At 41.1% G+C, this 25,714-nt stretch overlaps 1 protein-coding gene across 2 annotated transcripts; it reads right to left on the minus strand.

Moving 5' to 3' along the window:
* Positions 1 to 1,352: 1,352 nt before the first annotated feature.
* LOC136639860 (dual specificity protein kinase CLK4-like) lies at positions 1,353 to 21,026 on the minus strand. 2 transcript variants are annotated; one of them, XM_066614446.1, is made up of 14 exons: positions 20,897 to 21,026; positions 16,580 to 16,713; positions 13,393 to 13,615; positions 11,856 to 11,946; positions 11,423 to 11,489; positions 9,314 to 9,430; positions 9,065 to 9,231; positions 8,879 to 8,973; positions 8,019 to 8,148; positions 7,682 to 7,764; positions 7,014 to 7,093; positions 6,542 to 6,655; positions 3,358 to 3,445; positions 1,353 to 3,271 (listed from the first exon to the last, which is right to left on the minus strand). In XM_066614446.1, the coding sequence occupies exons 2-14, from the start codon at positions 16,711 to 16,713 to the stop codon at positions 3,134 to 3,136; spliced, it is 1,527 nt and encodes a 508-aa protein (XP_066470543.1). In that variant the 5' UTR covers positions 20,897 to 21,026; the 3' UTR covers positions 1,353 to 3,133. The 2 variants fall into 2 exon arrangements, with proteins under 2 accessions (XP_066470543.1, XP_066470544.1); XM_066614447.1 differs by lacking the exon at positions 6,542 to 6,655.
* Between the last annotated feature and the right edge of the window lie 4,688 nt (positions 21,027 to 25,714).

Genomic DNA, 25,714 nt, shown 5'->3' on the forward strand with positions numbered 1-25,714 from the left:
AACTCTGCCAGTGCATGCAAGGAGTCTTGGGAAGCCCCAGAGTGTTGGCAAATGAATGCAGTGGAGCAGCACTAAACAGATGGTGGCTACCAGTATTCATGCTGCCCCAGAAGAGGTGTCCTAGGAACACACTGAAAAACACTGGTGTATAGGATTGCACTGCAATTTTCACGTTTTCCTTCAGAAATGATCTCAGCTTTTCCTTAGTGTTCTCTTTAGACCACGAGTCACGAGTCTCATTTAACCCCAAGTACACACTTCTGGAAAAACTTGCTTCAGATCCACATTCTACCTTTTGGAATAGAAAGATTTAAGTATTACATATTATATAAGGCATCTGAAAATAACTTCTAAGCTTAAATATGGTACCAGTGTTCATAGTTCACATGCATACTGTGCTTAAAAAATTAAGGGAAGTTAGCTGTTTTAATAGCACTAAGCCAAGTTATTGGATCATAGACTAATAGCTGTAAAGAAACAGGGATGATTAAACTGCTGCGTTGGCTCATTAGAGAGAATTGTTCAAGGAAAGAACTACATATTAAAATTGAAAAACCAACCCTTCAGTACCAGTGGCTTGTGGTTTCTAAGAGAGCCTATGCTGGTTCCATCCATTCCAAACTGTTCCACTAACTAGCATATAGTGCCCTCCAGTGGAGCAACAGTGTCTAGGTTACCAGTATTACTGAGCTCTAAAAAATGCTGTTGTAAGGAACTATACCTTTTCTTCCACTTCCTTTTCTTTCATGGGACTTACTTCCCTTTAAATGTATTTATGATCACAGTAGTAACTACCCAGCTGGGCTTTTAATATATCTTTTCCAATGGGTGGGTTTCATTGTTGTTTCTACTTTAAGCCCTTCCAACTGAAGTGGAATCCATCTGCTATCAGTTCTGGAAATAAGCTATTCAGTCTCCTAAATTAGGATATTATTCAAAATAACTAAATCCAGATGTCTCTTGTCTAACTGTTTTTCCATATACCTTCTAATGAGTTCACAAAAATGGGAATAGAATTTCCAGATAATTGTTAGTGGATAAAGAGTCCCTCTTTAAATCATATCCAGCCACATGAACATTTAGTCAGTGATAATCCATTTTTTTGCTCACAATATTCGGTGTCTCTATATTTCAAAATGACAAGTTGGTCTTAGAAACAATAAAGTTTGTGGGATAAAAATAAAAATTGTGGGATCTTCGATGTTCCTCAAGTCATCAAGCTCTATTAAGAGAGATATATTCAAAAGGATGTTGCCCATTACTACTAATGCTTTTATGCTGCAAGCTGCAATGAAAGCCAAAAGACAAGATATACATTAAATACTTTACTTAAACATAGATAAGAATGTCGCACTCTGACATATACATTCTCCCCCCAATTAAAGTATGGACAAAACAGCTCTTGTACCTGCTTCCACTTGTGAAATGTTAAGTTTACACTTGCCTGCTATTTCAAACTTCTGATGTTTGATTTCTTTCCTATTTATCTGCTTCTTTCACTAATTTTGACATATATTGGTACAAATATTATTGCAGACATAAATTTGGTTCAATTCCTTAATATAGTAAAACCTAGTATACTTTTCCTCAGCCAGCTTTCAACATCTGACTTCCATAGCTTAGCAATTTATCAGAACAGATGCATTACAGTTGCCAGGAGCACAAGAAAGCTTTTGTGTGCGCTGCTAAGAATACAATGCACTTGGAGCAACTTTATAAAGAGGATTTACCTGCTTTGTTGCCAAGTCATTCAAACATCAGCAAACACCCTGCTAACTCGTGTTTCTGATAGGATAAAGGGCAGACAGAAAAGTTTGTTTTCTATATCTGGTCAATAGAACCTCCACGCATAAAGGGAGAGTCTGTGCCAGCCACACCAAAACCTCTCTCAAGCTGTTGCTTTGATTTTACATTTTCTTTTTGTCTACCTTGGGCCATTCACTACCTCTCAACCTAACCTACCTCACACATTACATCAAATACAAAATGGGAAGAATCCCATGTACACTCACCTCCTTGGAGGAATAACACAAACATTATTGCTTTTCTGGGACAGAAAAGTAACTGTACAGACTGAAATAACATGTTACAAGGGTATCTGCATAACGCAAAATGACACTGCAAATCTTACAGCTACAATATTCTTCTATTCTTTTGTCTGGACCCAACCCAATATAAATGTCACAACAGAATTCTGAATTATTCTGGTTGTACAGTATGTTCAGATTCTGTTTGATTAGACATTCTTGTAGAGTAGACTCTCTTTGTATTTCTCTTTAGGTCAGAGATGATAGTACAGGGCCTTTCATCCACTCCGCTAGTAACTATGCACTCAGAACACAGTTTGGCTCTGGACCCATGCAAATAAACTTTATTTCAAGAAACCACTAGTCACCACTCTCTTTGGATGTAATCACAAGAGCGTTCTTAATAGTGAAGATAATATGATGCTTTAAAATGAACAGCCATTTTTAATGTTATAAAGACAACAAAATTTGGTAGGGATTTTACAAGCTGACTTGATCAATGCTACTTTCCCAGTCTTTTGCTTATTTATCCATGTGACTTTTCTAAGACATTTCTAAGTATTCTGGAGGTAACAAATTGGAAGATGATTGCAGTTCTGTTATTTTAAGAGGCGGCTGATCTGCTTAACAATGTTTATTTATCAAGTAGTCCTTGAATACAATATTCAACATGTATATTCTGAAATTTAAAGGCGTGTAGTTAACAGTCAAACCATACCTCATGACAAATTCAGTAATATGCATGACCATTTTAGAAAATATGCCTAATGCCAATCTTGACCATGTATTTTTTCCCCTCAAAAGTGACTTTAATGTGCAAAATTCATGGTACCAATTTTAACTATATTCCTCAACAAAATATTGATAGCTTGAGTAAAAAAATTCACTTTAGAAAATGAATGCTTTTTTTGAATTTTTACATTAATGTATCCATGATCAAGACTATTAACAGTTCAACAGGACATGGTTTCAATAAAAAAAAGTACAGATATATTTACAGCATCAACTGTACAAAATAATTTATTGTTTACAAAATCTCACACTAGCTGTTGACTGACACAGTCTGTGTAATCTCCTTGAAGAAGCATAAGATAAACTGAATTTAATCACTCTTTTACGGCATCAAAGAAACTATGGTCCAAAGCTTCATCCAGCGTAATTCTCTTGGCTGGATCATACTCCAACATTCTGCGAATAAGGTCAAAAAGATTTTCATGATCTCTATCATGGCAGTGCATGAATTCCTGAAAAAAAGAAAAAGGGGACAAACTTTAGATACATGTCATTGGATCCCAGAATCAAACATAGGAGAAAAACTGTGTTCTCCTACCTTTAATGGCTTACAGCGTCTCCTAACATAACGACCTGCAGAACTATGTTCATCCCAATCCAATCGGTCATGGTGGAAGTAATGTTTCCTGCATAAAAGAAGGCAGAATGAGCTTCACTACTCTGCCGACTCTTTTCTTTTGCTCTAATTCCAGTGAGTGGTTCACTGTTTTTCTTAGTCTTCCAGACTAAGGTAGTAGATCCAAGGCTGGAAAGACAACAGTCCAGTATAAAGGGCCTCTTTCCCTATTCAGGCTCAGGCAAGCCTGCCTCACATCTTTAAGAATGCAAACTTACATTAAACAGAGTTGCATTTTGTGCTGCAGCTCTAAAGGGAAAGCAAAACCTTGCATATAGCCTCCAAAATATACCATAGCTTAACACCAGTGGCGTCACTAGGGGGGTGCGGGTCACACAGGGGGGGTGACGCGCACTGCAAAAAACCAGAGTGAAATATCTCCTTTATATCAAAAGTTATGGACAAAAAGCCAGAGAACAAAAAATGCATGGAGCCCTATGGAAACTGAAACTGAGCTGTATCACACATTTACTTGTGAGCAGGCGAACTTGCCTTAGTCCATCGGAAAGGGCAGGCTGAGAGGAATCCAAGGACTCCAGAATCCTGATCCAATGAATGCAGCCCCCAAAAACACCTGAGAAGGAACTCCCTCCCTCCAAGTAGACAAATGTATTGAGCCCTAAGGAAAGTGAAACAAAGCCTCACGGTCGCGTTTACTCACGAGTAAGCAAACATGCCTTGGCTGGTGGTCAGGGCAGGAAAAGGGGAATGTGAAGCCACCAGAATAGTCCTGATCCAATGAAACTGGGGCTCAACAAATGCTCCAGAAAGCAGCCTCCCCCCCCCACTAAAAAGGATCAAAACAGAGGCTTCAGCTGATAAGGTGAACTTTTTTGAGACTTGCCAAGACATGTGGATTTTGACAGTGATCTGGTTTAAACAGAAGTTCTTAAATTGAACTGGGCAGGGCTGAAAACCTTACTGGTTTTGGGGGGGGAGGTATTATTGCAGGCAGGCTACAGAGGAAATTCACTTGGTGGACCAGGGCTCGCTTCTGCTTATTTAATTATTTGTTTTATTTACTTATTTATTTTAATTTGCCTGATGATGTCACTTCCACCATGACATCACTTCTGGTGGGTCTTGGACAGATTGTCATTCTAAAAAGTGGGTCCCAGTGCTAAAAGTTTGAGAATTGCTGCAATAAGGTGTTAATAAGTTGACACCCTGGGGTGGGTGCGACACCACTAGTGACCAAAATCACTAAAATCACAGTTTGGAGGAATACCACCAGCATGTTATATATCAATGCATAATTTCATGCAGCATGTGTTCTATCTTTGTTCTATCCAAAGGTACAGCCAAAAAACCAGTGCAGGCAGAGTGATAGTACATCACCACGCCCACCACCTGGGGTGTTGCCCCACCCACTGCATGGGGGGGTGACCTGCTGGCATCCTGCACCAGGTGATGCAAACCCTAGTGACACCACTGCTTAACAGATCTGCCTTTGGTAAGTGAGGCTCAGAGCTGTTTTCTTCCTTTTTTCTCTCGTGCTGCCTTCTAACCATAAAGAGCCAGGAGGGAGTCCATTCTTGCTACTGACAATCAGAAAAGTGGCTGATTAAACCTCTCTATAATCAGTTATGAACTGCTTACTCTTCTTTCTTTCTCCTTTTAATATTGTTTTCTCCTTAGATTCTTCAGGTTATGACTCCTTTATCCTTGGCTCCTTGCTACTGCATCTACTCCACTAATCCTGATGCTAAGCTTATTCTGCTCTTCTCCAGAATTCCAATTCCTGCTTAAGCAGGGACCCTACAGAAGGAAAGCAGGGACTATAGAAAAGGAGAGCACGGTCCCATTACTAGCTCCCAATCTCTCAAGGTATCAGCATAATTATGTGTGCACTGGCCCAAAATACAGATCACAGCAGAACATGCATACTTCCCTTGCCTCATACTATGCTATCCGTCACTGAGCCTGTACATTTTGGTATAAGAATTCCAAAAGCAGAGCAAACAGAGGATTTTGTTCAATATGGGTCCCAGTGGCAATGTGTACAAAGTGGTACACCTTCCTGCTAAATTCAATATACAAAAATAGGGCTAAAGCCAACAGAAAGCAGAAAATTCATTGTTGGTCACATGAACCACTCAGAAGTAATCAAACATAAACCAGCATGCTGCTCAGTATTTTTGGTTTTAAAGGAGGATCCAGGGTCTCCATTCTGTTTGAACCTATGCCAATTAACAGTGCAACCCTGAACTGGTGTTGAGTTAGCACAGCCATCCCTGCACTGGTTTAACACAACGAAAGTGTGCCATAATGCATGTTTGCATCTATTTGGGAATTAGCTGGGCTGGTGCAAAGACAAATTCCCGATCCCATTCCTGCACCAGCCAGCACAAGTAAATTTGCAACAGGTGTTGCAGGAGCATGGGAAAGGTGACATGAGTGTTTTTTGGCAGGGGAAGGACAGAATGCAGGGAGGATTAGGCCAAGAGGAGAGTGGGATCAGCAGCAGCAGCGCACACTATATTCTAAACCCCTCCTGGCATTACACCAGACTTATTGAGTCTGCATCAGCTAAACAGCAGGCAGATTCGAGAAGCCCCATACAGGTGGCTGGGGCTTTACTTGAGATAAAGTGAAATATACAGTGGTGCCTCGCATAACGAAATTAATCCGTTCCGCGAGTCCTTTCGTTATGCGAGTTTTTCATTTTGCGAAGCGCCTTTCCCCATAGGAATGCATTGAAATTTAATTAATGCGTTCCTATGGGCAAGAAAAGTCAGACCAAAGTCAAATTTGGTTTACAAAGTGTTTATTAAGTGCTCTTTAAAGGCATACATACTGTACAGAGGATTTCAAAAACGGGGGGGGGGAATGCTGAGTGGGAGCTTGAAGGCTGTAATCCTGTGCACACTTTCCTGGGAGCAAGCACAATGGGACTTACTTCTGAGGAGACACGCACAGGATTGTGCTCTAAGCTGGGGAGGAGGACAGAGCAGCTGCACTCAATTGCTTGCTTTTGCCGTGATCATGGGGGAAAATGGAGCAGTGAGAGGGTGAATGAGCGATGGGGGGGATGCTGTGTGGGGAGTTTGAAGGCTGTAATCCTGTGCACACTTTCCTGGGAGCAAGCACAATGGGACTTACTTACATAAACTGACATGAAGATCCGCCCTTTACTAGGGTGGACGGGATCATAAACTGACATGAAGATCCTCCCCTTACTAGGGTGGATAGGATCATAAACTGGCATGAAGATCCCCCCCTTAAAACAAACCAAAACAAAAAATTAGTCTTGCGAAGCACGGGTCATAAAAATTAGTTGTGCGAGTCACCAAAAATCGCAAAATGCTTTCGTTCTGCGAGTTTTTCGGTGCGCGAGGCATTCGTTATGCGAGGCACCACTGTATCTACTTAATCTGAAGAGACCTCCAGCTGGCTCCTAAGTTGCACTGGATGTAGCGCAGGCTGTGTGGTCTGGCTATTTCAGCGCAGCTTTGGATTGGGCTGCCTATTTCACAATTTCCTTAAAAGAGAATGCAATGTACTTGTATATTTTTCCAAGCCTCTGTTTTAAATCTCTTGTGTAGGATATGATTTACCTAACTTAAAAGTAAACTTACCTTGATTTTTTAATCATGTACATTGGTAGAGGCCCTAATATCCTCTCCATCATTGCCAGATGTTCCTTACTATCATGTGTCTGGAAAGAAAAAACCCACACTTTGAGGGTGTGTGATATGTATTCTATTCTGTATATCAGGTGTGAAAATAAGAATCAAATTACATCTTGCCAAAATACACTATTGAAAAATTGATCACACAGTAAACTAGAAGTACGACCTTCCCATTCTGGAGGGGCGGGTGTTCCTGTCCTTCAGGACAGGGTTCTTTGCCAAAATGCCTGGCAGCAAGCCTGTTGTTTATCTACACAGTTTATTCAACATAAATATGAACTTGCCACAAGTTTAACAGAACTCTAATTACTGCTCGAAACAATTGTGTCCACAATCTTAAATAATAGTATGTTACAAAATATTCAGGAGATCAGTTTAACATTTTGAATATGTAAACATCTCATAATACTAACTGCACCCTTGTAAAATACCACAATCAAATTAAAACACTAACACAACCCTATGTGTTTCTATTCAGAAGTAAAACTCACTGAATTCCATTTGGATTTACTTCCAGTTAAATGTGTAGTATAGGATTGCAGCCTAACTCATATTTAAATGGATTCAGGTTTCAGTTTAGTTGAAAAGTCCTAAATAAAATGACATGCACGTACCTGAAATACTGTAAAGCCAAGATAATACTCGATTAGTATGCATCCTATACTCCAAACATCACATGGTTGGGACCACCCAAGTGCTACAACACATAAAAACTCAGTTAATTTTACAGTTCTGCTCAGGTTGGAATTCCAAAAAACTATCATAACTTCTAAGCCATTAATATTTTCACTTATATCTTTCCTGCATCTTTATAAAACATAGCTAAGCAGAAATACTATACTTGTAAGCATTTTAAAAGGTAATTTTTTTAAAAAAATTTCCCCTTAAATTGCTACATTTAACAGTAGGGATTTTTTAAAAACTGCTGTAATTTTGAAAGTCTCAACTAACCTAATATAACTTCAGGTGCTCTGTAATGTCTTGTAGACACTAAAGTGCTGTGATGTTCATTGTCATAAGTTGCACTTCCAAAGTCTACAACTTTAATATCTGTGTTTTTCAGCGTTCGTTCATCTCGCCTCTGTAACAAAGACAGGTCACTGTACTTCTAGTATCTTGTATATTTGGAATACACAGCTGCCCACAAACAGAACATCTCTTCCTAATGTCAAGCTGTTCCCCACACAAATATTTAACATATAACCAATTAAATTTTTCCATTTGCTTCTACTGCTCATGCACACAAAGTTGTAAAATTTAATTCCTGTTGCCCTATTTAATTCTATTTGACAACCATAAAACACATGAACTCGAGATGTACACTGTGTTAAAACTTAATTTGGAGCACATCTATTTGTAAAGAGCAATATACCCACTAATAAAAAAGGTAGTTTCACAATCCTTTGACTATACTATATTGACATACATTCATAACTTATATAATTCAATGTAAATTTCCAATACTCATATCAAACAGATACCAGCATATTGTTTTTTAAATAATCCTCAGCACATTTGCAAGCATCTTCAAATAGATTTCCTTAGAGATGGAACAGAAAAAAAGGAGAATGTACATAATTAAGCCCTTTACTTACTCAATAGATTTTGGATTTTTCTAGTTACAAAGCACATAGAGAGAACATACAAATCTATCATTCCTGAAGAAACACACCACTTGAAAACATCTGTCATGACAAAGCAGAGACTGGTATGAGCAACTGCTATCCTGTATGTCTACAGCTTATTCAACCATCAAACACAAAGACTGAAACATAGCCCACAGGAAAATAGCCTTAAGCAAGTGAACTTACCATTTTAGAATTGTACTTTAATACATAATCGGACTCTACAAATAAAATATTTTCGGGTTTCAAATCTGTATGAGTCAACCTATTGTGATGCAAGACTGCAAAAAGAAAAAAGGTGGGAATTCAGTACTCAAATTAATGCTTACAGTTATAGGATATACAATGCTATTTAAAAATTAAATTACTTACAATTTATAGACTGGCAAATCTGATAAGCCATCTTCCTAATAAGTTCAATAGGGAAGGGTAAAAAACTATTTTCCTTAATAAAGTCATAGGTACTGAGTCCCAGCAGCTCAAACACAATGCAGACATGACCATGGTGATCGAACCATTCCAGCATCTGTACACAACGGCTGGGTAAAGAAAACAATAATTTATAATATAGTCAGTTACTTAATGCTAGAACATAATGTTCTTACTCTAGTTTATACTTACAACATGCTGCCAGGATCCAAGTTGTTTAAATGCTCCAGTACCTGAATTTCTGAACGAGCTGCTTCGCGGTATCTACCAACACTTTTCACAATTTTTATTGCTACATGCATCTCTCTCCTAGGGAATAAAGCAGCATAATGTAAATAAACTATGTCCATCCTGAAGGAAGTGTTTACCATTCAACTGGAGTCACCTAGAACAGTTACCTGGTACATTAAGAGCAGATCCATGACTGAGGCGTGCCAAGAACTATCCATACAGCTACAGTTGGATGCAACTCCAGTTCATATGTATGCATACCAGTGATACATAGCCAAGGTGTGTACCTCATATACAGGTAGGTACATGAAGCAAAAGTCTACAGTGTTTTCTGATTTTCATCTGTTTTGAAAGTATCCATTGCAAACGTTTTGGAACCAGCTAGCATCTGTATGATTGTCTAATGTCAACAACATACAGATGGAGATATAAAGCTTTAAATAACCTGAACCCCCTTTATAAAGGTGTTTTTAAGGAAGCTTATCGATCAACTCTGAGGAAGTTCTGAAAATTTTAAATAATGTACATCTGTAGATACAAAATTTGCACATCAGAACATAATAAAGGGTTCACAACAACTCTGCATCAGCTACTGCTTGTGGAGTTGCTAGAGCATGGGTGTCAACCATAAGTCCTGTGAGCCGGATGCGGCCCATCCCATGGAAGTTTTTTATCTGGCCATTGTGCTCTCAGCTGCTGAGCAGTGCTGAGGTGTCACTGTTGAAAGAGTGGTCATATGATAACTGGGCTCTCCCATATCTAGAAATAAGATCAAGATTTATGTATTTTCTCTTCTGTCATTTGCAGCGAATGAGTACCTAAGTGAGGAAAAAGAGTTTGTTCCTGGTTATTGCCTGTTTAATGACATCACTTCCTGCCTAATGACATCAGTTCAGGCCCTCAGCAGGCAACATGAACGCTATTCAGCTCACTGTATGAAATACGTTTGACACCCCTGTCCTAGAGGAATCTGGCTGGACACTGTGAGAAACAGAATGCTGGACTGCATGGATCCATGCAGCAAATGGATCTAGTATGACACTTATGTAACTTTTTATCAAGGTACAGCAGTGGTTTTCAAACTCTCCAGGAGTTTGAAAATCGCTCTAAGTTCTTGTGGGGCGGGGGGAGGCAGCAGGGACAGGGGGAGGCAGCGGCACAATCCCCAGGATCGCGCCGCTCAGGGGGCTGCAGGGACTTGGTTGTATTTACTAGAGCTTCCCGCAGCCTCCCAGGAGTGCGGGGAGCCCTGCGCAACCTTATGCAGGGCTCTCCGAAGCTTCAAAAGTGAAAGTGAAGCAATTGTGCTCCACTTCTGGTTTAGCAGAGGCAGGGCGCGATAGCTTTGTTTTTGCTTTCGTTTTTGCTTTTTTGCTGAAATAATTAAAAAATGGAGCAATGGCTCCCTTATCAGTTGTGTAATCTGCAGCAGACAAAATTATGAAGAAAGCTCTTTAGATCATTGTTTCTAGTCCTCTGACAACACCTTATGCTCTGGCATTTTCAAACTTTTTCTGTCTATGTGCATTACTGCCTGGTTTATGTGCTTTTTTCCTATTTACTGTTAAATAGGAGAAAAGTAAATTAACAAGGCAGTAAAGTAGCTAAGGGCAAATAATCATGCTTAAAATTCGAACTCAGACTGAATAACTAACTAAAAAGCTACACCTCCATAAGACTATTCAAAAAAGATCATGCCTTGCATTCCAACGGGCTATTCAAGAAGTGTTGTGTGAGAAGTAACAGAAATCCAGACAATTTCTCCTGTCTATACAAATTAATTTCAGGATCGTTTATGGTCCACTAGATTACATGTTACAGCCTGTATCTTCCTTATTCACCATACCTGCTGTACTGGAATGCAATCCCCAATTCAGCATGTTACCACACTACAAAAAATTTTCCCAAGCAGTTGCATAAGATCTTCAACATATTTTCTGGTTTTGCTTTCTTTGGATAAAGGCCATATTTTATTTGAACTCTTGTATCATATTTATAGAAACTGCATTGATATTTTGCTTCTAATGAAGGAATTGGTTTTGGAAAGACTTTCGGAAAGATGGTACTTACATGTGGTGATCAATGCATTCCACTACTTTTCCAAACGCACCCTCCCCTAAAGTAGCAATAACTTCATCTAGAAAAAAGAAAAAAATTACACCTATTACTGACCTAATTAGCACAAAACACTATTAAACATGTCATTATTAAAAGTTAACTTAGTCTTTGCAGTTAAATGTGTTATTTTATTGGACAAGTGTAATGCAACAGCTATCTAACTATCAATCTAACCTCAATCTTTGTTTACTATTGTGATTCTGAATAGCAATATTAAAGTATATATAAAAGAAAAAGAAATGCAAAAGAATACAAAGACAAAACAAAAGAAAAGAGCAATGAAGGTCTTTTAACCCCCTCATCCCCACGCCTCTGCTAACATTCTATTCTAAACAGATTTTTCGGAAAAGTTTTGTTTAAAAAAGTGTTGAAAAATATTCTATACATCTTGCTCTTAGTACGTCTCCAGTTTGACAGATCAGGTGACCCTCCTCATCATCCTCTACACTCCTGGATCTTTTCCTTCGGTGGCTCTTCTGGAAACGGCACCAAGATCGTCCAGCCAATCAATATATCAGAGTGAATTCAGGGTAGAATACGCAATTCATTCAGCGGGGATATTCAGTCATTCAGTTACGCACCAGGCCACGAACAGTTGGCAGGAGCAATTTCAAATTCAGTCCCCAGAAATTCACAGGGCACAGTTTATGTTACAGAAGAAAAACATGGCAAGGAACAGATTTTCAGATAAATACTTAAAAGTAGTAAGACAACAGAAACACAATACAATTTTGTCGGTCAAATACTTGGAGACTGAACCTAAGATTACAATTTAAATATTTAATTTTGCTATTTGAAAACATGATGGTCATTTACATGCGTACTTTTACAGTCATAACCAGGTTAGAGCCCCTTGAATTAAAAAATTTTTTTTAAAGCTTTCAGCAATTAAAATCAATAGTAGATCCTTCAAACAATTTACCTTTTGTTCCATATTTTGAAAAGCCAAAGGGAAAATATTGTTCAGAAGTTCATGGAATTCAGTCTATAATTTAATATTCTGACTGCATGGACTCTGAAGTACAAGCACTCTTAAACCTTAGCAATATGGCTGAATACTGATGTAACTGAGGGCTGACTCAAGACGTCCAGACACCTGAAGAGGTGTGTCAATGATACCCCCCTTACCTGATTTGCCAGCCCCTGAGTTTCACTCTCTGGACTGGAAGAGGAGATAGAGCTGAAATATGGAGAGGAGAGTGGTAGGCAACATCTGTGCACCACTGTCCTCCACACCTTCTCTTCTATTCCACCCTATTCCTTTTTCACTCCAGGGAATGGGAGAAGGCAGAATGGAGGTGACTGACTGGATAGAGCTGGGCACCTCCTCCAGTTTGTTGTGCCTTGAGACGTGCCTCAGACACCTGATGGATAAGCCAGCCCTGATGTTAATGTTATGGCATTATGAAAAACCAAACTGATTTACTGCCAATTGGCGGAGCAAAAAGTTCTTTATAAGTAATAAAAAATTCAATGACCGACCACAATTTCATAGGAATTAAACTACTGAACAGATGTTTGCAGAGTTTGCACGATGACATTTTTTATAATTTCATTCAAATGAATACCTTTGGTATCTTTCCAGGTGGGATGAAAACTTTCTTCACTATGCCATAAAACTAATTCATGTGACGACCACAGCTGGTTGTGGATTTTAATTTAAAAGTCTGTCCAACTAAGTAATCATCTGATTTTTCATACTGAACAAAATTAAGCCTAGTGAAAATTCAAGTAGTTGGCACCACTTGGTATACAAAGGTTCTCAAATCTCTAAATTTATCCTATGTACATACACATATAGGAAACTGAGATTTGTCTTTGTAACAAACTTCCCAACAACACTTATACTCAGAGAATACAAGGCTCTGTGAAAAACTTAATACCACTATTTATTTATCAATGAAGTTTAGAAGTACACATACCGAATGTGAGCTGTAACTGGGGCCATGTTTCGTATGCTTTCTTTTATGACTACTTTTTCTGCTTCGACCAGCGGATTTGCTATAATGATGGCGGTGACTTTTTTCATAATTTCTGTGATAATGCCTGTGGTCATCTATGTCAGAGAAGTCATTTCTGTATTCCTCAACGTATCTCCGGTCATGGTGGTCTCTCTCATGTTTGGATCTATCATCCAAGCAGTTACTGAAAATATATTTATATTATTTTTCCAACTTTTCAAAACATATGTTTCAAACATAATCTCACCAACCAAAGTGTAAAACATGGCAGATTTATACTAGGAGTTTATTTACTCAAAGCTCAACAACAAATTGTTCATGCACATTATGCAAGGGAGACTGAAGCTCTCTCATGTATATGATATGCATATCACTAAAATAACCTGCACAAAGGTGGAGGTCTCCCCAAAAGGAGAAATCATTTGTAACTGTTACAAGTCCAGCCTCTCTGATTCTCAAAAAAATCATAGTCAATGACTGTGGTCAAAAGCCATAGGCCAGGGTGAGCAGACATTTTGGCAGGAGGGCCACACCATCTCTGTGTCAGGGTCAAGGGGAAAAAATTTATATTTCAAATTTGAATAAATTTACATAAATGAATACATTAGAGATGGAACTTATATGAATGAATGGATTTTACTGAGCTTATTTATAATAAACATAAGAACTATAATACAGGCATGTAGAACCACATGAGAACTATGAACTGTTTGCCACACACTTCTTGCACAATGAAAACATACAGACCAAGCCAGAAACACATGGAGACATAAGTTGTTCGGATGCAACGGGGGGTGTGTGTGTTAAAATAATGTCCACTGAAAAGCAGAAAGCACATGAAGACTATAAAAGAACTTGCTCTAACTCGGCCCGCAGCTTGTGTCTGCCGGTCATGACTGGCCAGCGCAGGCTCCAACAGGCCAGAGGCTCATTGGAGACTGGGGTTTCTGTTGGCTAGACCGGAGAACCCGAGGGCCATAAACGGCCCACAAGCCAGGGTTTGCCCACCCCTGCCATAGGCAATGGCTTCCATTGTTCCTTCCATTTAGGGTGATGTTTGCTTGGTCTGGAGAACCCAACAACAGATCCCATTCACATACACTCCACATGGACATATTTCCAAGGCTAAAAAAAAGGGCTGACGTATTAAGGGTTGAATCAAATATCTAGCATAGCATGCTAGCTAAGAGTTGAGACAGTATGGCTTCGAAAGTCCATAAAAAGCACTCCCTACCCAATAATCAAGAAAGTTAGAGTCACCTAGTTCTCTAGAGATTTTATTTTAATTTATTTATTCCAATATATTATATTCAAAACAGCTACCAGCCTAGCTATAAAATCATAATATATGCACATTAAAGTATATGAAGCATCAGGAAGACACAAACAGCACCAACACAATACCACTCAGACAATAGGAGTGTCCCAATTAATATAAGATAGAAGGCCTCCTTGGAAATTCAGCGCACAGATAAAAAATGCAGCAAGCTTGACATCAGATACGAGGTCCCAAAGTTATCCAGCGGGAGGCAGCAAACCCCCGTTCTCAAAGGTCACATGTCTTACTGCCTCTACTGTTGGCAGGAGTGAGTGTAGAGCAATCTGTCAAGAAGTTTTGTAATGGAGAAACCCTTTGGAATGTTACAAATTCTTAAAGAATCCTATACAAACACTTCACACAATTTCATCCTTTTGTTGATGTTATTGCTTTCAATTTTTGTTTTAGCTTGTTGTTAAAATGCCTTGGATTGCATGAGAAAGACAAGGCACACACTTTTAGAAATAAAAAAAGTCTTTGGAGGACCTCCTCAGACTGCATGCAACATCTCAATGAAATGGCTGACAATCAGAGAAAGCATTCTCTGGATTGTGGCACTCCACCTTTGGAATGCTCTAACACATGGAGGCTCTCTTTAACATCATTTCAGCACCAAGTCAAAGTCTTTATCTTCCCAGGCTTTTAATTATGCCACCAATTAATTGCTGGTTTTATTCTGCCATTTACTTACTGTTTTCTTTATATGATTTTATCATATATCCTGTCATTTTACATTTACTGTAAGGGCATGATAAAACTGAATGAATAAAATTACCACTTTCATGTTATGAAAGATTGTACACCCAGAATTCAAATGGGAAAGAATATTGGGTGAAAGCTCTTGTTCTCATCTCTCACCAAGATAAAAATGAAAAAGAATGCTGTTGATATGATTATCACAAATGAAGCAGAGAAATGTCCTCAATAATTCTCTTTGGATTTAGTTCAATACAGCTCACAGTACCTTATGTGGATGTTAACACATCTATCACCAAGGGACTGACAATGTCAAAGAAAAAACAGTTTGTATGATTAAAAGAGCCAAATAAATGTGATGGCCAAGAGGGAGACAGAGGCAGAGTCCCAGCTCCCGGAAAGTTCCTCCTTCCCAGCAGCTGTACATGGTGTGCTACTATCATAGAGATGGCCCTTTCTTCAATCACTACCACCTTATCTGAGACAGTACAGTCTCCAATGCAAAAAAACTGCAATACGCAGGCAGGACAAGACAGAATAGATGTACCTTCAACAATGCAAGTCACAAACAGGGCTCTAAACATAAGCACTAGTCCTTTGAATTGGACTTGGAAATGAATTAGCAGCCAACTGACTCTTTAAGTACCAGTGAGATGTCCTGGGAGCCAATCCTAGCAACTGTATTTTGTACTAAATGCAGTTTCCAAACCATCTTCAAAGGCAGTTGTACAACACATCACAGTACTCTAGCCTAGAGATCTTAGCAGCCTGGATAGCCATAACTACATTACCCTCTTCAAGAAGAGCATATAGAAAACAGCGCTCAAATTGCTTACATTAATTGAGTGGAGAAGCATATAAAAATACCAAAGCAATCTAGTCTACGGTTAACCAGCTTAACACACCAACCACCACATGGAACACGTGAACCAACACGGCTTTTTAAAAAAGTCTTTCCATGCCACAGTAAATGTTATTAATTTTGCTTAAGTGAACTACTATCAAGCAACTCCAACTATAACAGCATCGTAAAATTACAATTTAAAAGTGGCAAATGTGAATAAACACAAGGTCTTAGGTTACAGGTAGCTGATAGCAGAGGATCATCATCAAGTTAAATCATAAGTCATTTACCTGTCAGCTGTTTTAAGTGACTTAAAACGTTTATAATCTCTTTCACTGCTGTGAGACCTCCTTCTGTGTTTTTGGCTGCCTGAGTCCTTTTCTTCATCCCAGTCAGAGCAATGGATTCGCTTTGAGTGTTTCATCTATTACAGCAGAACAGACAATGACAAAAGTGTAGCATGTTATAAGATGAAAAGTAAGATAAGCCTACAGACACTTGTTTGGAAGCGAGCCCCAATGAAATTAATTTAATTTCCTTTCACATCAACATGCAAACAGTTGAAATTTATATTGCCTTTGTGAAAGGTGTAACACACACAAACATACAGGAAGATTATATAAAGAGGTTATACTGAAATACAGAATAAAATCAAGATTGTGTTTTACATGTGATGCACATCCACTAAAACATTACACTTGTAATGAAACCCATATAAAATAATTAAAGCATATTTACAAGGTGAAAAGTTTTTGCAGTCAGATTCTCTTCTAGAACATAAGCAAATACTCTCTATTCTCACATTATCAAGTTAAAAACTCTGCCTAGCATATCAGAGAAAAGGATAAGAAACAAGAACCCAAACTTGAGACATAGATAAAAAGAAACCAACCTAAAAATTTTGGGTTTGTATATTTCATCAAATACAGAACGCGCATTTCAAACTCCACAAATGTAAGGATGAAAAAGATGTATTTAAAGAAATTAATGTAGACTATTTGAATTTCATGTTATGTGTTCAGAGACTGAGAAATAGAAGAGGTAAATACCAGTTGGATGCACTCATTTCTATTAACTGTTGTATGGATAAAGTTACTACACTTATAGGTAAAATAGGTTGAGAAATGCTCTTCACTGCTAGTTGTTGTTGTTGTTGGCAACCTTCAGTCTCGAAAGACTATGGTATCGCACTCTGAATGGTGGTTCTGGAACAGCGTCTAGTGTGGCTGAAAAGGCCGATTTGGGAGTGACAATCCCTTCCACACCGGGAGCAAGTGCAGTCTGTCCCTGGTCTGTCTTCCTGGCTATGGGCCTTCCTTCTTTGCCTCTTTGCCTCAGACTGTTGGCCAAGTGTCTCTTCAAACTGGGAAAGGCCATGCTGCACAGCCTGCCTCCAAGCGGGCCGCTCAGAGGCCAGGGTTTCCCACTGCTAATTAACTGGATCTTAGATCAGGGGTCTCCAAACTTTTTGGCCAGAGGGCTGCATCAAATATCGTGGTGTGGAGGGCAGGGAAAAAATTTAAATAAATAAATTATAGATGTAACTTAGATGAGTGAATAAATGAATGAATGAATGGGCCCTCTCTGGCCCTCAGAACACCCTCCAGACTCAATCAGAGCACAGTTCTGGTCATGTTCAGTTGAGTGGGGCCAGAGGCTTTCAGGGGACAAGAGGTTGGCCGTGGGCCGGAAAGAGACTTGTGGGCTGCATCTGGTCCCCGGGCCAGGGTTTGGAGACTCCTGATCTAGATACAACCTTAAGGTTTTACTATATCCTTCAGTTGGCATCTGAAACTGTGATGCCCTAACTCTTGCCTCACATGGTATTATAGTACTATATTTCCATTTTTGTCTCAGAGCTAAACTCTCAGTTCTACAGACTATCTGACAGGGATTAGACTGGGCCACTTCAGTGTCTGGTTACACAGAATATTCAAGCTTAACAGCACACAAAAATAAATACAAAATTCCAAGAATTCATTTACCACAAAAAACCAAAACAGTTTTCCCAGTTATCTCCCCTAATGTTGTTGCTTACAAACATTTATTGCAGCCTCCCAGATATCTGTTCTTCTACAACCTATGCACTGACAAACTTCCTTTTATTTATATACTACTTTCCCAAATTAAAATCTGCAAAATGCAATTCATAATACAAAAAAATAACAAAAAATTTATTTTAACTTCCTGATTTACTATCATTGACTGAAATTCTAAAGAAATTCTGTGGGTGGAATTAACTGGAAGTCAGTCAAGCATGAACAAAACCCCCCAGGCCTAGGAAATCATTGAAAAAATGAAGATTACATTTCCAGTACAACAGTGAAGCTGGGAAATAAGTTGGTCGTTGGCAGAAATGATTTAGGATTGGCACAGCATTCCCCAAACACAATGTTACCAAGTAAGCACACAGTAATAGCAGGGCAGCTGGATTTTTACAGGAAACACTTTTATGTGCCCCCCACCCCAAACAAGGAGAGAAGTAATACAACTTAAAACAAATGCAGGGCTGTTCATACTTTATGCTATACTCAGGTTTGCATTTCCACGTGAATGACTGTAACCAAGTTCATTTACAAATCAATAACTGAATGAATGAAATATAATGCAGACTAACAATTGCACCAGATACAATTAATTTAGTGTGTGAGCAGCTCTTTCATCACCTCATTTGTTTTAGTTCTTCAAGCTAGTCATTGGCTTAACCAGTAAGCAGATGGGGAGAGGAGCTTACAGACATCACTCAGGCTTTGGAATGGAGCCAGTTAAGTTCCTCCCACATAATAGTTCTGTTTTTCCCCAGTTCCCCAAGTTCCATACAGGAGCAGCCAGGCCCCCAGTCCCACCTGAATAAAAGATTGTTTTCCAACACTTCTGTTTTAATTCATTAGTCTCTTACTTAAACAGGTGCCTCAGGGAGATACCCACTTACACCAAGTTTCGCTGGGACATTAGTATTTTGCCAGATTACATCAATATTTAGAACAGTATAAGAATGCGTGTGTGTGGCAGATAGTGGTACACAAAACCTGGTTTCAATTACAGTAGCAGTAAGCAAGGTACTGCTATGCAGTTCACACTACTTGTCTTTCAAAGAGTCTGTATCAGGGGCAGTGAATTTTTGAAATGGTAGATGTCAAGGTTCTCTGGATATTATGGTGGACACCCTACCCATCCCACATCTGAAAGATTTTTGTCATTCATCCCAAATATATGGAAGCTGTCTGTGATAAGTCAGTACTGGGGACACTTTGCACATGCCCAAAATTATTACTGAACTTGATTTTTCCAGGACTGTGTAACTGAACTAATTATTTCTTTTCATTTCAAAAAATAAATAAATTTGTTGTCAATAGTTGTCAGTGACTTTTAATTTAAAAAGAAAATTACACCAGAAGCAAGTGCTTACCAACATTTGAGAAGTTTTATTGCAGCTGGTGTTTTGGTTTACAAGAGCTTCTGTTACTTTAAAAACCATGCCTAAAATCAACAAAAGAGCGCTGCTGGATCAGGCCAAAGCCACCGATTCCAGTTTCCTGTATCTCACAATGGCCCACAAATGCCTCATGGAGCACAGAGGACAACAAGAGACATGCACTGCATTCCTGTGCCATTTCCTTGCACCTGGCATTGTGAGACAGCCTACTTCTAAAACCACAAGGGTGCAACATGGCTTGTAACTTGTGATAGACTTGTTCTAGAAATCTGCCCAGTTCTGTTTGAAAGGCATCTAGACCAGACACTATCACCACATGTGGCAAGGCGTCCCACAGTCTAATTATACACTGGGTAAAGATATATTTTCTTTTGTCTGTCCTAAGTCTCCCAACACTCAATTCTAGTGGATGCCCCCCAGTTCTGGTGCTTCCCTCTCACACAATCAAGTTCAAAGTGGCTTAATTTCTAAACCAGTGTTTCTCAATGTTTGGACCCTGCTGTACCATTTCACATCTTCCCTATTGGAAGTGCCACCAGAAGTAACCCGTGATGGTAACTGGTAACATCACCAGTTCCTTCTGGATTGGGAGGCCAGAAGCAACATAACACCAGTAAGAGGATCAGGACAGATGGGAGGACTTTTGTGGGTGTGGGTGTATGCGCGCGCACTCACTGGGGCTCTGCCTGCTGAGATAAGCCTCCTCCCACTGCTTGTCACACTGTGTTGCTGGTCTTGCTGCCAGGCAGCAGGGACTCCTGAGTGTACCACCAGGCAGCACCTCAAGCACCACTGGTGGCACCAGCACCACTGGTTGAGAAGCACTGTTCTAAAGGCACTCTGCACATGCTTAAGTGTACTCATCCCCTGAAGCGCTGTGCAGGCCCAGCGCTGCCAAGGGTGGGGGTTGTAAAGCCTGCAGCTGGAGGACGAGGAGGGGCTTTCCCTACGGGATGGGCTGCTCCACAGGGACACACACCGGCCACTCAGCACTGAGCCAAGAGGCTGAGGCGGCGTCCCCAGCCCGCCAAGGGTCCTCCTTCCCTCTCTCACCTGCTGCTCATGCCCAGCGGAGCCCAGCCAGCCCCTCCCTCCCCGACCGAGGGCCGAGCCGGAGCGGCCCTGAGCCCAGCGGCAGCCCAGCAGCACAGAGCCCCTCGCTCCAACCTACTTTCCCGCTTCCTCGAAGCCCTGAGGACGGGGGGCAGGGAAGAGAGCACGAGCCGCTCCGGAGGCCGCCCTCTGGCACAGCTGGCCGACAAAAGTCCCGCAAGCGAACAAGATGGCGCCCCCTCCATCAAGGTCTACCCGGAGGGACGTTGTGCGCGATGACGTCATATAAGGGCGGGAGCGCTGAAGGGAGGTCCCGCCCCTTTGCGGAGAAAAGGAACGCCGGGTCTGCTGGATGCGGGGCGCGAGCCAGGTGGGGATGGCAGCTGCTTTAGGCTCCTCCCCCTCCTGCATCCAGCAGTGCTGTGTGTACTTCGCACCGTCTTTGGAAGCGAGCAGCAGGAATTAGGCTGCAATGCTGTCCACACTTACCTGGGAGTAAGCCCCATTGACTATCATAGGACTTACTTCTGAGTAGATACGCAGAGGACTGGGCTCTAAGACTGCAGTCCTGTCCACACTTTCCTGGGAGTAAGCCCCACTGACTCTAATGGGACTTACTTCTGAGTAGACAAGCATAGGCTTGGGCTCTGAGGTTGCAGTCCTGTCCACTCTTTCCTGGGAGTAAGCCCCGTTGACTCTAATGGGACTTACTTCTGAGTAGACATGCATAGGCTTGGGCTCTGAGGCTGCAGTCCTGTCCACTCTTTCCTGGGAGTAAGCCCCGTTGACTCTAATGGGACTTACTTCTGAGTAGACATGCATAGGCTTGGGCTCTGAGGCTGCAGTCCTGTCCACTCTTTCCTGGGAGTAAGCCCCGTTGACTCTAATGGGACTTACTTCTGGGTAGACAAGCATAGGCTTGGGCATCCCATACAAGCAACAAGCCTGAGTAGATAGAAAAATGTCAGATCCCAGGAACTTTCTGGGCCCCCTCCTTTGGCTCCTGGGCCCCCTTTCTGACCCTAGGTCTGGGTACAAATTACCCCCTTTACCCCCCTCTCCCAGGCCCTGCACACCACACCATGGACTGTTGAGAATGTGAATTATGTTGTTTGGGAGTGTTGAACTGAGTTGTGCCACTCTCCTACAACTCACTCCCATGATAAAATCATTGTTCAGCATTTGCATCATTCAGATTGAACCAGCACAAAAGCTGAACATGTGGGAAGTGGGGCTCACCAGAAATGTTTTTTACTCTCCCCCACCATGTGATCTTTCTACACTGGGATGAACCTGCACAGGGCTAAAGAATATGAGTGACTGTACCATTAATATATAGCAGCGTTTCTCAAACTGTGGGTCAGGACCCATTAGGTGGGTCATGAACCAATTTCAGGTGGGTCCCCATTCATTTCAATATTTTAATTTTTATATATTAGACTTGATGCTACCCTGGTAAGTGATGTGACTGCATTTGGGGAAATATGACAGATCTGTACTTTTAACACACTACAGGTCCAGCCTATTTATACATGGATTTGACTCAACAGGAATGGCCCCTGCAAATCAGAAGGAATGTGCTGATCCCTGGAGAAGGGGAAAAATGCACCCCTTTAAAATCAGTTTAAAAAACTGAACAGTCCTTTAACAATAGCCTCCTTAATGAGAGAGAGGGGGGGGCAGCTGGCTGACAATCCATCAGTCCTTCTCTCTCCAGGCAACCCCTCCCTTCCCCCTCAGCACAGGTGATCACTTTGCATTGGTGAAGGGAGGGGTGGGAGTGAAGCCTTTGAAGAAGTGAAGCACTTTGAGAGAGACTGATTGTTGGATTGTCGTTTTAATGACTCTATCTTAACATCATAAAGGTCAGCAAGGTAGTTTTTAAATCACTCAAGCAAAGAAACTTTGTTTTTAAAATTTTGCTATAGTTTTTTGCCATCCAGTGCTTGGAACCCACACAAATAATTAGTCTCAGCCTGTACTATGTATCCACTTCTAACAATGTTAGTAAATGGGACTTACTCCTGGGTAAGTGTGGGTAGGATTGCAGCCTAGGATTGTTAAAAATTTCCCTGCTTGATGATGTCACTTCCAATCATGACATCACTTCTGGTGGGTCCTGATAGATTCTCATTCTATAAAGTGGGTCCTGGTGCTAAAAGTTTGAGAACCACTGAATAGAGTGTTTAATGAAAGTTCAGTTACCATGATATAGAATTCCTGCTAGCTGGTTCATAAAATCCAAGAGGAGCAGGAGCCAGTGTGATGTAGAAATGGCTTGAGTCCTGTATTGGACTGCCGCAATAAGACCTAAAGTCAAATTCCTGAATAGCCATTGAGCTGCCTCAAAATACTGGTCTGAAGGAAAAAAAAAAATGGGCAAACCCTGGTCAGAGTACATGTATATTGCAGTTCGAGTCATTTAGAATTGCTCTATAAAAAGCAAATATGTGGGTGATTTTTTTAGAAATGACCCAAGACAATTGGGTACCTGAGGCAAAAAACGAAAAGGTGCTCAAAATAAATATTTTTAGTGACACCACAGTTTCTTCTGTCAGTCGGCAGCATGGTCAGACTCTCATCAGAGACATGGACCCAAAGCAGAAGACTCACTGCTGACTGGAGAAGTTGGGTCAGTTTTCCATATTGTGATGGGAGAGGTGTGTGGTGTGGTGACAGTGGTGATAGCTGCTGATGTAAAGACCTTTTTTTTTTTGGTCAATGTTTTTAGCAACATGCTCCTCAAAGTTTCTTTTTTGCTTTTCATGTCAACTTTCTTTTCCCCCTTCTTTTACCAGAGTTTGCGTCTTAATTCTCCTTATTTGATCAAGGCTTCCATTATCTGAAGGAATTCTTGCTTTTTATGGCTTATTTGATTGCTTGTTATCCACATTGGCAACTTCTTGTTGGTTCCCTTTCTAATCGTTGGTACATATTTTGCTGAATTTCTGTTATCATGATTTAAATCAATTTCAAGGGTCCTGGAAAGATTTGATTCTCCCTTTCAACCTTTTTAAAAAAAAGAAAAAAGAAAGAAATTCAGTGTTCAGCATTAGATAGACCCCGCCACCTTGTATTCATATTGTGATGTTGGACATGGTACTTATCTCCGTGTAGATCAGCACACTGTTTGTAACAGTGGCCAACCACATGCCATGGGAAGCTTTCAAATGGCATGGGGACAACAGCTGTGGGAAGACTTGGCAGAATGGGTAGGACTTGTGGCACCCTTACTTTTTGGATGCTCTAGCTACCACTGTTTGTCCATCTTTAATTAGTATTTTCTCAGTTCGTATGCATTAGTTGCTGTGTCACAAATTCTTTCTTCTATGCCAGCTATAAATCAAGATCACACGCAGTTATCATGGTGCTGCCTGCGACACTGACCACTCCCTGGTGTGCAGCAGAGTGAAACTGCAAACAAAGCGACTGTATCACACGAAAAAGGAAGGAAGACCTCGCATTGATACCAGCAAGACCCGGGATCAGAGAAAAGTGGAGGAATTTGCACAAGCGCTTGAGGAATCTCTTCCAGGCCCGGCCGACGCAAACGCATCCAACAGATGGGAACATTTCAAGAATACCGTTTACAACACCGCCTTGTCCATATTCAGCAAGAAGACCAACAAGGCGGCAGACTGGTTTGAAGCCCACTCTGAGGAGTTGACACCAGTCATTGAGGAAAAGAGGAGAGCTCAAGCAGCATACAAGGCCTGTCCCAGTGAGCGCAACCTGCAGGTCCTCCGAACTGCTCGCAGCAAAGTCCAACAGACTGCCAGGAGATGCGCTAACGACTACTGGCTCCAGCTCTGTTCCGAGATACAGATAGCAGCTGACACGGGCAACATCAAGGGGATGTATGATGGTATCAAGCAGGCCCTAGGTCCAACACAGAGGAAAATTGCCCCTCTGAAGTCTGCCACAGGCGAGGTCATCCAGGATCGGGCGCAGCAGATGGAACGCTGGGTGCAGCACTACTCTGAGCTATATTCCAGAGAAAATGTAGTCACCGAAGAAGCACTGAACAACATTGAGTGCCTGCCTGTGCTGGAAGAGCTTGACAGTGAACCAACCCTAGAAGAACTTCACGTGGCCCTGGACTCCCTTGCCTTTGGCAAGGCACCTGGAAAAGACAGCATCCCTGCTGAAGTCCTAAAATGCTGCAAAGAGATCATCGTCACTGAGCTGCATGAAATCCTGTGTCTCTGCTGGAGAGAAGGTGGAGTACCTCAAGACATGAGGGATGCAAACATCATCACGCTGTACAAGAACAAAGGTGACAGGGGTGACTGCAACAACTACCACGGCATCTCTCTCCTTAGCGTTGTAGGAAAGCTGTTTGCCCAAGTTGTACTAAAGAGGCTCCAGGTACTTGCAGAGAGCGTCTATCCAGAATCGCAGTGTGGATTCCGAGCCAACAGGTCCACCACTGATATGGTATTCTCCCTTAGACAACTGCAGGAGAAATGCAGGGAACAACGACAGCCACTCTTTATAGCCTTCATAGATCTCACAAAGGCTTTCGACCTGGTCAGCAGAGACGGCCTCTTCAAGATTCTCCCCAAGATTGGATGTCCACCCAGGCTCCTCAGCATCATCAGATCTTTCCACAAGGACATGAAGGGCACTGTTGTCTTCGATGGCTCCACATCAGACCCTTTTGACATCCGAAGCGGAGTGAAGCAGGGCTGTGTTCTTGCACCAACCTTGTTTGGGATTTTCTTCGCTGTCCTGCTGAAGCAGGCCTTTGGAACTGCAACAGAAGGCATCTATCTCCGGACCAGATCAGATGGAAAGCTCTTCAACCTCTCCAGACTGAGAGCAAAATCCAAAGTCCAGCTGAAATGTCTGCGTGACTTCCTCTTTGCCGACGATGCAGCTGTCACTACCCACTCTGCCAAAGATCTCCAGCAGCTCATGGATCGTTTTAGCAAGG

This window comes from Tiliqua scincoides, chromosome 2, assembly GCF_035046505.1.
Source record: "Tiliqua scincoides isolate rTilSci1 chromosome 2, rTilSci1.hap2, whole genome shotgun sequence".
Classification (NCBI taxonomy): Eukaryota; Metazoa; Chordata; class Lepidosauria; order Squamata; family Scincidae; genus Tiliqua; species Tiliqua scincoides.